General features: G+C 41.3%; 2 protein-coding genes across 2 annotated transcripts in view; one reads left to right on the forward strand and one right to left on the reverse strand.

Moving 5' to 3' along the window:
• The window catches only part of LRRC19 (leucine rich repeat containing 19), a 36,841-nt gene extending 29,763 nt beyond the window's left edge, over window positions 1-7,078 (forward strand). The window contains exon 5 of the mRNA XM_077475148.1: window positions 559-7,078. Coding sequence (XP_077331274.1) covers window positions 559-875 — 317 coding nt within the window. The 3' untranslated portion in view covers window positions 876-7,078. The remainder of the gene's footprint in view (window positions 1-558) is intronic.
• Window positions 1-14,374, reverse strand: part of IFT74 (intraflagellar transport 74) — a 176,534-nt gene that overhangs the window by 134,004 nt on the left and 28,156 nt on the right. The window contains exons 7-8 of the mRNA XM_077475147.1: window positions 11,231-11,290; window positions 6,405-6,466 (exon numbers count right to left, since the gene is read on the reverse strand). Coding sequence (XP_077331273.1) covers window positions 6,405-6,466; window positions 11,231-11,290 — 122 coding nt within the window. The remainder of the gene's footprint in view (window positions 1-6,404; window positions 6,467-11,230; window positions 11,291-14,374) is intronic.

Below are 14,374 nucleotides of genomic sequence, written 5' to 3' on the forward strand. Positions count from 1 at the left end.
TTTTTTTTTTAATTCAATAAACATCATGTGAGTAAATGAGCCCTAAGGGCTAGTTTACACTTGCTTCAAAACATGGCTTTGGACACGCTTTGTTAAAGCTCTCTGAACACCAGTCAAAGCTCCTGTCACTAAATAAAATGGTTAGCTTACACTTACAGTCCTGTTTACACCTTGCTTTTGCTTGGTGCTTCGATAAAGGCTTTGGTGAGGCTTCAGTGGGGCTTCAAGCAAGCTTTGCTATAGACTTCTATGGAGGCTTTGAAGATGCTTTGAGGCACCACTAAAGCTACATGGCATTTAATTTTTGAAGCAAAGCCAAAGCAAAGTAAAAGTAAGGTGTAAACAGGACTGCAAGCTAACCATTTTATTTAGAGACAGGATCTTTGACTAGCGTTCAGAGAGCTTTAACAAAGCCTGTCCGAGGCCTTGTTCTGAAGCAAGTGTAAACTAGCCGTAATAGAATCTAAATAATTGTGGGAAATGCTTATAATGTACACTGTATAAATTAACTCAATCCCATTGCTCAGATATATATATATATATATTTTCCTTTAATAGGAAACAGTTGGAGATTCCTTGTGGGAGTGGTGATTGTTGGGATTGTCACCATCCTACTGATAATAGCTGCAATCAAGTTCCCCAGATGGTATGACTTCTTGCTAAGTTACAATCACCATCGTCTCAAGGAAGAAGAACCCTACATGTTTGAGGAAGAATTCAACGTAGACTTTGACATGAGCACAAATGATAAACGCCAAGATGAAGACGAAACGGTGGTGGTCTTCGAACAAACACACTCCTTTGTGCCCGAAGAAGATGGATTTATAGAAGATAAATACATTGATGAAAAGGATATGAGACTAGAGTTGAGTTAAAATGAGATCATACACTACAGAGATTTTGTACATACATGACAAATGCTTCCTTGTCAAGAAGTATATAAAAAAATAACAGATTTTAATATATTGTTATCCCACAGAAAAATATGGTTATTTGCTCTGGTCTATGGCCAAATGGCTTCCTGGGAGTTTATTATCCATCAGCCATTTTTCGTGCTTTAATACAATTATACTTTCTTTTATATAAACTGAGAACAGGACCTTTGAGACTTTTTTTACTACAAGTCATTGAGGAAATCAAACAGATGAAAAAGATTGCTTGTTCATAAAAAACACTTTATCACAAACCACAAAATATGTTGGCAAGCACTGTACTAATGCAGCAGTGCCCGTTTCTTATGTATAATGTATAACCAGGTAGCTTTGCACTTGTAACTAACTTTAAAAAAAAAAAAAAGAAGCAAAATAAAGCTAATTCAAGTATATAAAAAGGTGTACATGAAAATGTAAAAAGTATAAGCACAGGAGAAGGTCACTTGAAAACATAATAAAAAATGTAAATAATACAAAAAAAAAACTTTGTCAGCATTGACGAACTTCAGACGAAAAACGTTTATTTAAATATATTCCTCAATAACCAAAATGGAAATAAATATATTTTGTGTGCACCAAATGCCCTTGCAAGCTCAGATATTACCTAGTAGTGACATCATCATTGTGCTGCACATGGTTGATTCAGCAGACCCACCCACTACAGGCTGACAAGTCACCCTGCACATAGAGAGAGCTGCAATGGCCACTCCTTATTAGAGGAAACTCTTGCACAAAGGCAAAGTTTCTTGCTTGTTTACTACACAAATCTGCCAGAAATTCTGAGTGTTACTAAAACCACAACAGTAAATTCAGTCTGTATATGCAGTAAAGCGCATGCTTGTTATACTCACTGTGAAACCCAAGGGGATAATCCTCTGTATTGTGTAAAAAGACTGTTTGATCCTTTCTTCCCTGATCCTCCCCTACTTTTACTGTCCCCAATCCATCTCCTGATAGCACAGCAGCTTTGGAGTAACTCTGCACATACTCAGTTTGGTGTATATTGATAGTTTTTTTTTTTTTGGGAGGGTGCATGTGATCAGCACAGGGCTAATCAGCACTGTCCAGACAGAGGGTCAGAGATCCTGTAACCTCATAGGACAGTCAGAGTAGAATGAAAACGTCTACAAGATTTAACCAGACACTGATAGAAGTTACAAGACTGCTATATATGGCTGATGAGAAAAGGCATTTAGCAGTTTATATTTAGTAAAATATTTGCATTTCCATGTTCTCTGTACTGTGGGAGACCAGATATAGTAAATGCATGTGCCTCCTACAGCTGGCCATTCAATGTTAAAATGTTGGCCAATTCGCAAACATCAAAAGTTGATCATTTGATCAATTTGAGTTGATGAAGCCAACTGAAATTTTTTTGACCAAAACACATTCACAGTGGGAGATTTGCTGTGCTGTTAAGCGTGGCTAGAGGAATCTGTTTTTTTTTTTTTTTTTAGGATGAATTATCCATGTATGACCTGCTTCAAGTGTTTTTTTTCTTAAAATAATATACATGTTATACTTATTTGGTATTGCACAGAACAGTCTTCTGCCTCCTCTTCTGGGGTCCCCCACCGATGCACCCCGCTCCTTCTCTTCTCCCAGTGCCCCCATAGCAAGCTGTGTGCTGTGGGGCGCACCTGAGCCAGGCTGTGTGCGTCCACAGACACACACAGCCCTGCTCGGTCCCACCCCTAGCACCCCCTTCACATGAATTGATTGACAGCAGCAGGAGCCAATGGGTCCCGCTGCTGCCTCTGTGTCCTGTGAGAAGAGGGAGAGCGAGCGCAGCACTGCTGCACATATGTACCACGCTGGATAGAAAGAGGACACACATAGGTATTTAGAGGGGGAGCGGATATTGGAAGGTGTTTTTACCTTAATGTAGAAAATGCATTAACCCCTTCATGCCGACATAACACATATATGCAGCCTCACTGCACTGGGCTTTTTTTTTTTTTTTTACATGGGGCCGCATATATGTGTTTCTCCCAGCACAGAGACTGGTGTCTCACCGGGCCCTGTACTAACGATCAAGACCCAGATCTCCCGATTCTGGTTCCTTGCGGAAAGAAAAAAACAAAAAACTGTAAATTAAATAAATAAATAAAAAAAAATACCTAGATCAACCTTTGATCTAGGTCAGTGCTAGGGTTAGTGTTTGGGTCAAGGTCAGGGTCAGGGTCAGGGTCAGTATATTTTGGACAGGAATTTTTTTCAGTTAGTGTCGGCCTACTAATAACATACACATGTGTGGTATCTTTGTGATCATCAGGAGTAGGAAAAATTATTTTGGGTTGTTTTGTTGGTGGTAGGTTATGGTAGTAACAAGAAATATACAGATAAATAAAAAAATATATATATATATTTTTTTTTTTACTATTTTGGGGCAGTTTCTATTGATAACAAAAAAAAAAAAATCAAGGAGATATCCATAACTATTTACTACCATATAAAAGTCCAATTTGTCCTGAAAAAAAACAAGGTATAACCCACCTTGATGCACAAAGTAGTTGTGATGATATGCATGGTTTTACTAACACATGTCAAAATTGCAAAAGTAAGCTTAGGCAATTTTGATTTATTTTACCCTTAGGTGTGCAGGGATTTTTTTTTTCAGATTCATACTAACCTAGGTGGACGCTCCGATGCTGCATCTGTCCCCCTAGTGCCTCTACACCAAGAACCGAGTGATCGAACATCGCAGTTCGCTTTGTTTTCAGAGCTACCCGAGCGGAGAGCTGTAGACTGTCAGTCACAGCTCTCTGCTTTGCTCCCTCCTCGCTCATTGGAGCGCTGGATTGTGGAGGGGCGGGAGCGGCCAGCTCAGTCTCTCAGCGGATCACTGAGGTGGTGAGATGGGTGTCAATCCAGGAACCTGGCGGATCCAGACTCCCACAGTCCATTGTGCCTGGACTGACATCAGTGACGTCACTGGAGAGTGGACTTCAGACTGCTCTCTACTGAAAACGGGTCACAGGAGTGCAAAATGAACTGTACTCCTGTGATCCACAGGAGAAGTACAGCCAAATGAGCTTTGGCTATGCTTCTCCTTTAAAGGTTAGAAAAGCCTTATGCCTTTAGAACCACTTTAAGAACACTGGCATTTCTCTTGCAGTAAAATTGTAGTGGATGCCCATATTGCTGCCTTGTGGTGATTGCTCAGTTTGCCAGTACACGCAGAGCTGTGTAGGGATGCTCCTCAGTCTATTTTGCCATCGTATTTCTGTCTTTTTGAGGGGACATGAGCCAGAAGCTTCTCTGCACAGCTCTACAATTGAAAGCAAGGTTTTATGAAAGCTAGTCACACAGTAGTCACTCTCTGATAAGGCTCATTATACCAGGGCTGTCCCTTACATGGCATGCCCTCGGGTGGTAGGCCAGAGTTGGCAACTGCCAAAGCGGTTTTCCACTTGCATATCGGAGTGTTCAGGTTTTCAGTCTCCACAAGAACTTTAACCAATGTGCAGGCATCGCAGTGTACCTAGTTTACCATCTACTGTAAGTGTTGGTTCAGTACATTTATTCAGCTTGTACGGCCAGTTTAAAGCAAAACCATCAGCCATATTCACAATATAAGTGATGAGGTGTGTGTTATTAGCCAGGGACAGAAAGGAGAGACCTAATAACAACAAAAGCAACAACCAACACTCAAGGAGCCCATAGGTTTGAGACTGTGATCATTAACACATTCATACTTCAATTGCCTTCTAGGAAAGCTAAGTGCAGAATGAAGAAGTGAAAAGAAACAACAATGTGATTGTGAAGTCCAAGGAGCCACTAGAACTGAACAAATGTGTTTCCAATCATCAAACCTCCAGATTTTCAGGCACAAGCATTACTTTCATATTAATTAGTAACACACTAATGTGTTTACGTTTGAGTCTGTAGAGATTTGGCAAATTCACAATGCTGTGTATTGCCACTGATAGAGAGAACAAAAAAAAAGCACAGTACTTTACAAATTACCCTGTTTGGCCCTATGTCCAAACATACACAGTAATAACTTTAAGAAATTGTAAAACTGTACTGGTTTGTTAAATATTCAGTACTGTGATATTTCATATAAAACCCAGTAAATTAGCCCATCCTAATCTGACAGTCCTCCAGAGGAATGGTCCAGCTGCAGCTACCAATGCAACACACTGCTATTATTATTAATATAATAATAATAATAATAATAATACAGGATTTATATAGTGTCAACAGTTTGTGCAGCGCTTTACAACATGAATACTCTTTTCTAACCAGAGCAGCATGAATGTAGCCTTTTAGTGTTCTCACCGGTTTTCACCTTTAAGTCTAGGCCCCTTTCACACTGTCAGACCGTTCAGGTCCATCTGTCAGTTTTGATGGCGGACCAGAAGGGGCACTCCATTCTGGTCTATGGAGTGACGGATGTCAGCGGTGACATGTCCGCTGACATCCGACCCGGTCTGATCCGCCAAAAGCAGATGGATGGCGCTACGTCCGGATCCGACGCTGCGTCGGATCGGATCGGGTGAGATCTGATGAAAACGGACATGCTGTCTGTTTTCATCCGATATCTCCATAGAAACCAGCGGTGCTTGACAAGCCCCTCCCCGCTCAGTGAGCCGAGAGGGACCTGTCATTTGCTGAGTCAGCGGAGATCAATGGAGAGAACAACCGCTGAGCCGACGGACAGAGGTGGACTCCGTGGAAGCAGATCTGCCTAGTGGGAATGAGGCCTAAAGTAGAACTATAGCAAAACGGTTTTCTTTCCATTTTGGATAGAGCAAGGAGAGATTTCCCTTCACTTCCTGTCCCATAGCCTAAACTGGAAGTGAGAGGAAATCCCTGCAAATTAACAGAATCCATTAGGGCCCCCCAGGTTACCAGAACTAGTGTCCCTCATTAGAATATTTCCCCTCTATTACTTTTCTGGGCACAACCCAAAATGTGGGATTTTCTTTTACTTCTACTGATAATGGTAGGCACAGACAGCAATAACAATCTAATATAGGTGTTCCAATCTATCTCCACTCTGTCCAAAACTTAGTGCAGATTGGCCAGTGATATTGCATGCAACATTTTAGTATTGCAATTTAACATCATAAACAAAAATGTGTCTAAACCAGGGGTCTCAAACTGGCGGCCCTCCAGCTGTTGAAAAACTACAAGTCCCATGAAGCATTGCAAGACTGACAGTTACAAGCATGACTCCCACAGGCCGCCAATTTGAGATCCCTGGTCTAAACCATCTGAAAATACAGGATCATTCTGCTAAATAAAAAGAGCTAATCTCAGTATCTATTAAAACTTGTTAAAAACAAAACACAAAAGCAAAAAAAACAAAAAACAAAAAACACAAAAAAAACCAAGAAGTATACCACATTGCAATTGAACAGCCATTTCCTGTTACATGAGAAATCTTTATTCAATTTACATAATGTCTCCCAGCTAATCAATCTACATTCCTTTTGTCCGAGAAATCTTATTAGGAGTACTCACGCTTGACGCTCTGTGAAAATAATATCGATACTTTGGGATTCTCGATCATTCTGAGCTTTCAGCTATAAAGACAGAACGTTTGTTATACATAAGGATTTAAAACAACACAGAACTAAAAACTATTAAACTGTATGCTTTAATGATAAAATAGTGTGATAATCCAGTAATAATCCAGTAATACAGAGTAACAGAAAGTGTTGCCATTGAGGCTGCATTCACACATGATCGAATGGCTGCAAACACAGGACGTCAGCTTCGCGTGTTGCGATTTGCCACACAATTGGGGGTGCCATTAGAAGTAATGGCATTGCAATCGTGTCCTGCATTTTGCAGCCATTTGAAATCGCAGTGCAGAATCGTGGAGATTCCGCCCACGTTTATGTGTGGATGCAGCCTAATACAAATACTGAAGGGAGTGAGACTAGACATTTAACTCGGTGACAGAAGCAGATAGACTCTGCTCTGACTGAAATGACAGAGGAATGAAATCTTAAAGCATATCTATACCCAGGAAGTAATAGGTAATTATTTGTAATTGTAATGTAATTAGTTTTCATTTTTCAGGCCAAGAACATGTTCGACAAGTAGAGAAAATACCCGATGATCTTGCCAGAAATAAAGTGTCCTTGTTACTTCTTGTGAGCTGAATAAAATCAATAAACAATGGTATCTTCCTTCTTAGCCATTTTCCATAAACTGATAATCCTCAAAGCCCCATGTGATGGAGATGGAGAGGAAAACATGATTGAATTCTGAACATGGGTGACAGCCAAGGCTTCCAACATAGACACAGTGAAGTTAGCGTAGCCACCTTAGGAAGGAACTGTCTTATTTAGAGGCTTAGGAAAATTATTGAAGCCACCACATTTAAGTACTTGTAAGCTTCTTCATGTTTAGATATACAGTAGTTTAACCACTTGAGGACCAGCCATCACAGCTTTTCATGCGGCAGGTTGGCTCCGATGCGTGAAATCACGTTAATGTACGTGATCTCATGAGGCCTGCATGGCAGGCACACGCGCGCACCTGCCGCAAGCTCCACGAGTCAGACCGCAGGTCCCGCGGACTCGATGTCTGCGGGGATACCCGCGATCGTTTCACAGAGAGGAAGAACGGGGAAATGCTAATGTAAACAAGCATTTCCCCATTCTGCCTAGTGACACTGTCACTGATCACCGCTCCCTGTAATCGGGAGCGGTGCTGAGTGATGTGTCACACACAGCCCCTCCCCACCCACAGTTAGAATCACTCCCTAGGACACACTTAACCTCTACAGCGCCACCTAGTGTTAATCCCTTCACTGCCAGTCACATTTACACAGTAATCAGTGCATTTTTAATCGCACTGATCACTGTATAAATGTGAATGGTCCCAAAATAGATCCAAAAGCATCCAATGTGTCTGCCATAATGCCGCAGTCCCAATAAAAATCGCTGATTGCCGCCATTACTAGTAAAAAAATAAAATTATAAAAATGACATAAAACTATCCCCTATTTTGTAGATGCTATAAATTTTGAGCAAACCAAATAAACTCTTACTGCGATTTTTTTTACCAAAAATATGTAGATGAATACGTATCAGCCTAAACTGAGGGGAAAAAAAATGTTTTTTGTTTTTTTAATATATTTTTGGGGATATTTATTATAGCAAAAAGTAAACAATAATGCGTTTTTTTTCAAAATCGTCACTCTTTTTTTGTTTATAGCGCAAAAAAAAAAAAACGGCAAAGGTGATCAAATACCACCAAAAGAAAGCTCTATTTGTGGGGGGAGATGTCAATTTTGTTTGGGAGCCACATCGCAGGACCACACAATTGTCAGTTAAAACAACGCTTTAACTGAAAGGGGTAAATCCTTCCTGAAGTTAAGATTAGCAGGTGAAAAGCCTATTATGTCCTGTCACTTTGCCATAAATCCAACACGTCAAACTAGTGTTTTATGGGCTGCAAGCATTTCTCCTGCTCCTTCTTCATGGCCCCCAGTGGTTTATGGATAAAAAAAAACATTAATGTGCCCAACTTTGTTACACATTCTTACGTAATTTTGCTGCTAAATTCTTCAGGAAATGTTTTATGGCTCCCCTCTCTAAAATGAAATACTCACCATAATTAGGAAGGTGTGATGGTGCAGCCGTCAGTAGACATAATGCTGCTCCTTTAAAGCGGTTAAGACGCGATAAACAGCATAGTGCATCGGCAGTGTCATTTGTCCCATTCTATGCTGTAAAGTACCTGGTTGATCCTGCCTGTTCCTATGTCCCCCTAGGTGTGCTGACCGCAGTAATCACGGCTGCTAATCCATAAAACTGTGGTCCGTTTACATCCTTCCGTCACCCACTGTTTAGAGTCTCTCCTTCTCCTCCTCCCTCCCTGCCTGTCAGCTCAATAGTCTGGTGTGAGAGCCGATCTCCTCCCCTCCCATCACTATTTTGTGTGGCTGGCTGACTGAGCACAATTACTGAGCTCTGTTATAGCAAGCTATATTATATACTGTGTGTGTATGTTTTTTTTTTTATTATGAAGGTAAATACCTTATTTCACAGCACTGCTGTGCAGTCATGTGACCTCCCCGCTGATGTCAGAGGGATCTCAGCTCCTTCCGCTGTAGTCCTTATATCGGGGGAAGGAGAGCAGGGAATTCACATAAACAAAAGTAAAAGGAGCTTATTTCCAGCCATGTGTAGTATGCTAGAGAACAATCTGCCTAGGAGAACCGCATGTAGGGGCCGACAGCATGCAGTCAGTAGATGGAAAGCCAAGTCTAAAGCCAAGTCTACCGATCTCTGAAGTCAGAACAACCACCCTGGAATGCAGAAATGGATATGATGTCACGCCGTAGGCAGACTTGTTGCTATTGTAATGCGCTTCAAAGCTTCTATTGGCTTCTGAACTGAGAGGATCAAATCTTTAAAAGTAGTTGTAAAGTCAGTGAGGACAATTACTGGAATCCCCTCTGTTATATTAACGGCTTCAGATAAGCTCCTTTTACTTTTGTTTATGTGAATTTGCAATTGGCTTTTTAATACCATTAAAGAAACTCATTGATATTGCACTTAGTTGGCGCCCCCTTGTGTTGTCTTTAATGCCGCGTACACACGAGCGGACTGTATGGCGTACTTAGTCCGTCATACAATCCGACGGACAGTCCGTCATACTTTCGACTGAACGGCCTTGACCACACACGGATGCACAAACAGTCCGTCGCAAGCTTGCGCGATGACATGTACAGCACGTACGACGGGACTAGAAATAGGAAGTCCAATACACAGCAAAGCACCCTTCCGCCGTGTAAATCCTTTCTGGGCATGCGCCATTCTTAGTCCTTCGAACTAGCATACTGACGAGCGGATTGTCCGCTGAAACCAAAGTATGACGGACAGAATTTCGAAAAATCCGAAATACTTAGTACGCCGGACTGCACGCTGAAAAAGTCCGCTGAAGCCCACACACGAGCGGACTGTCCGCTGAAATGTGTTTAGACGGACTAAGTACGCCATACAGTCCGCCCGTGTGTACGCGGCATTAGTCCTCTCTGTTCTGCCCACTGTTTCATCAGGGTTTGACATATAGTCAGGAATACATGTTTCCCTGAAAACTATGGAAGGGGGAGATGCGGAGTGTAGAGGGAGCTGGGTGCTGCATCCCAACTAGGGGGTGTCACCTGTTTAAAACGAGTTGAATATGAATGAAACACACTCTCGGGCTGATTAATACAGATAAAGTAGATTAACTATATTCATCAGTAACATAACTTGTAAAATGTATATGTGTTCAGTTTTAGAGGGATGATGTGACAACACTATTCCTGGCACCATGACACACTCACAGGGTATTATCATTATTATTATAAATACATGATTTATATAGCGCCAAAAGTTTGCGCAGTTCTTAACAAAATGAAGGCAGACATTACAGTTACATTGCAATTTGGTACAAGAGGAATCAGAGGGCCTTGCTCATTATAGCTTACCATCTAAAAGGAAGGGTCAATTGATACCAAAGGTAATAGCTGTGGGGGGATGAGCTGATGGAGGAAGTAAAACAGTGTTAGTTAGAAGCAGGATAGGCTTCTTTGAAGAGAAGGGTTTTCAGGGATCGTCTAAAGATGGACAGTCGGACAGATTGGGGTAGGGAATTCCAAAGAATGGGAGAAGCTCTGGAGCAATCCTGGAGACGAGCATGGGAGGAGTTGACAAGGGAGCTAGAGAGCAGGAGAAATTAAGTCATCAACCAACAAATGGAAAAAGTTACAGTGACACTAAACTGAAATAAAAGCTATTCAAGTATGAATTCCTTACTAATACCTTGTATTTCTCTGAGCCTACTCTAAATTCCCAAAGTCGTTCTTTTTGGTGCTGTGATCTGACTTCCCATTAGAGGGTGGCTACGTTCAATCTTCATGGTCCCACTGTAAGTAGGAATGGAGGCACGCTCTCTTGTTCACTCCCGTCGGATAGGGGACTATGGGATTTGTAGTGTGTATAGAGCAGTATACATGACCGCAAATTAAGTGCACTGCTCATTCCAAACAGAAGTGATGGGAAAAAGGAAACTCATGAAGGAGGCAGAAAAACACAGGAATGACTTCAAGAAAAATAGATTACATGAAAAGTTGTAGATATGTATGGATTATTTTTGGAGAATACAGATATTGTTTAGTATTACTTTATGGCCATGACATCCCTGTTGTCATAGGACTTTTTTCAGTAACTATGATGACTTGAAAACCAGCATTTGTACAACCCTGTGGTACATTAATAGTGGGGTATATTGACAGGAGATTAAAGTATAAATAAAAGTAAATGGTTGCCGTTAGCATAACTTACTATATTGTATTCATGCAGCACATCTTCCATATCCGTGTTTGTATTCAGTTTGTCAACCAGCTAAAAAATTTCAAAAAATAAGACTAAATATTATATGGCTGCAAATGATCAAATAGCATCTCAGTCCATACATGTTTTTTTAAAAAAAAGGATAAGTTTGTTGACTATGTTTTGCATTCAAAGATAAAAACATGCTCTACTATACACTCTATACTTTTTTTAACCTTCTTTTCTTTAATTGTACATCACAGGACACAGAGCAGGTTATATTCATAACTATTTGGGTTATACGCCACATATAGGTGACTGGACACTGGTAGATCAATCAAACAGGAAGTCCTCCATATATAACCACTCCTTTACAGGAAGTGCTTCAGTTTTTTGCCAGTGTCTGTAAGGTGGTAGTCAGTGCTCTTGGAGCATACTTGGAGGTCTGGAACGGTTCTACTGAGAATGAAAGACTTCATTCGGATCCATTCTAAAAAAAAAACAGTCAACGAAGATGGATGGTACCCAAACCTCTTTGGATAGGAGAGATGACTCCTTAGGGTTTGCTTGTAATGCAGCCTTATGGCACTGGCCCCCACGTAATGGAACCCTGTGTAGTGTTTGTTCTGACCAAGGTGGCTCAGACTGCAGAGTGCTATACAGGTCCAGGGGAGTGGACCCCAGATTAAGGGGGACCTAGTTCCTGAAGGTTTTATGACAGAGCCCACTGTGATGGGTGATAGTTTGACTCCTGTTTTGACTCAGAGTCCTGCAGCAGGAATGGTAAGTCTGCATTTTACAGGTTTTTTTTTAAAGAGAAAGGATCTGACTATGGTCTTTCTCACAGTGGCCACTGGGAGTAGTGTGCTGTTTGATCATGCTCTGTGTATGTCTCAGGAAGTGTTGGGCTGCAGTTTCTCCTCCAGCCACTAGAGGGCATGGGTTTCGCTCAGTATGTCCTATTTCTGTATAGGCAGGTAGTAGAAGGGCGGCCATTTTTTTACCATGTGGGCTGAAGGTTCAGCAAGGCTTCTTGAGACATAACAGTAGCCCGTGAATATTAATGAAGTGTGAGTACTTACTAACGGAGAGCTGCATGACCAGACAAGTCATAATTACAATTGTGCTCATAAGTTTACATACCCTGGCAGAATTTATGATTTCATGGGCATTTTTCAGCAAATATGAATGACAACACAAAAACTTTTCTTTCACGCATGGTTAGTGTTTGGCTGAAGTCATTTATTACCAACCAACTGTGTTTACTCTTTTTAAATCATAATGAAAACAGAAACTACCCAAATGACCCTGCTCAAAAGTTTACATACCCCAGTTTTTTTTAATCCAATAACTTTTTTAGATTTTTATTTTTATTTATTTTTTACAGGCACAAATGTACAATACATTTCATACATACAATCCAGATACGGATACAAGCAAATAAACAAAGGACACACACAAAAAAAAAAAAAACACACGACTAGTTCAACAAATCTCTCCCTCTCCCCTCTAAGCCCTTGCTTATTATGATCCACCTTCCATATCCGGGCCAAAATAAACTAGCCACCTTCTCCATATAGTCTCGAACTTCCCTGAGCAGCCTTGATGCAAAAACACATACTTCTTTTTTTTAACACACTTTCCCTTATTTGTGTTCTCCAATTCTCCAATCCTCCACTGATGGGGGGTATATCAAGATCCATTTCTAAGCTATTAATTTACACGCCTGAAACAGGCTGCTTAATATTGTAATATAATCACCATTATAGATGCAAGATTTTTCCATCATGTTTAGCAGGCACAAACCAGGATCCAGTGGCAACTCTATTCCTAACAAGCTATTAATGGTCTCTATTAGCCCCCACCAGGGCTCAAGTCCTGCGGGAACGCATGGGAACGGACTTCCTGTACTTTTTCCACAACAGGAACTCAGTTCCCCTTAGCAGCCGTGTCCTGCAAGACTTTGAAGTATGCGAGCTGTGTGGCAGGTGCTACAACAGCTCGCAATAGTAAGTGTCGCATACCTGACCATTCAGGCATTGCCAGTAGGGGACCCCATGACAGCTTCCGCGTCGATCAACCTGTCAATCACAGCTAGCTGATGGGTAGATCAGGCCCCTGCTGCTAAGAGATTGTATTTAGTCAGACCTCTTGTGATGCACTCCTCCCCGCCGGCCCCTCCTGATTTTCTGTCTCATCTCCCCCCCTCCCCCAGTCTCCTGCATACTTGCTCTGTGTGTCCCGCTGAATCCCCCCCCCCCTCCTCTATCTTCATTGCCATATAATGAGAGAACCCAGAGGAAGAGCACAGCTATTCTGCTCACAGGACATGCAGGGAGAGAGGTGAGCTGAGGGAGGAACATCAGTTTGGGGTGGTAAGCTGAGCACAATACCTGGCAAAGTTTAATGCCAGGAGGGAAGTTTATGTGGAAATATGTAAAGGATTGGAATAGCAGCGAGTGTGTGTTGGAGCCCTGCAGAGTTTGCAGCCCCCCAACGTAACATACATCTCCTAAGCAGGAACACATCACTATCTCCCCAAGCATTCTATCCAGATAATGTGCAGTTAATTTATGACCTTTCTGTTTAACCCTGTGTAATCCAAACTCTGTTCAATGAAAAGTGTAAACTCACCACATAAACACTCTATATACAAAATAAAATTCCCCAATAAAAATCAGAACATGATGTTCACATTTGCATGGAAGCACAATTAAATGAATGCTGATTATACAGAGAATTACCGTATTTAAGTTTATTGAGAATTGTGTTTGTTTTCTATGTACTAACAGTTACGCTTCATACACACAATACGAAGACTGGATGAAAAATACCACTTTTGAAGCGTTTGTGCATATGAGCGTATCATTTCTTTTTTTTTGGGTGGGCGAGTGGATCTTGGGTGGGAGTTCCCACACTTTTTTCCCCAGAACTTGACCCCTGCCCCCCACCAATACCGGTGGAGTTTGGAACAATTCCATAACACATGAATGAGATTCGCAGGTTCTCCCTTACATCGAGGACAGGGAGTCCCTTCGTTTCCATTTGAATAATTTCTCAGGAGTATGATACACCCTATGCAAAATAAATAATAGTGTTAACTTACGTGGTAGCTAAAGATACGTCAGGTAGATAAGGCCATTGACCATTGATCAT

The sequence above is a fragment of the Lithobates pipiens genome, unplaced genomic scaffold (assembly GCF_037356315.1).
Source record: "Lithobates pipiens isolate NorthernLeopardFrog02 unplaced genomic scaffold, aLitPip1_a1.2 Scaffold_13, whole genome shotgun sequence".
NCBI classification, from domain to species: domain Eukaryota; kingdom Metazoa; phylum Chordata; class Amphibia; order Anura; family Ranidae; genus Lithobates; species Lithobates pipiens.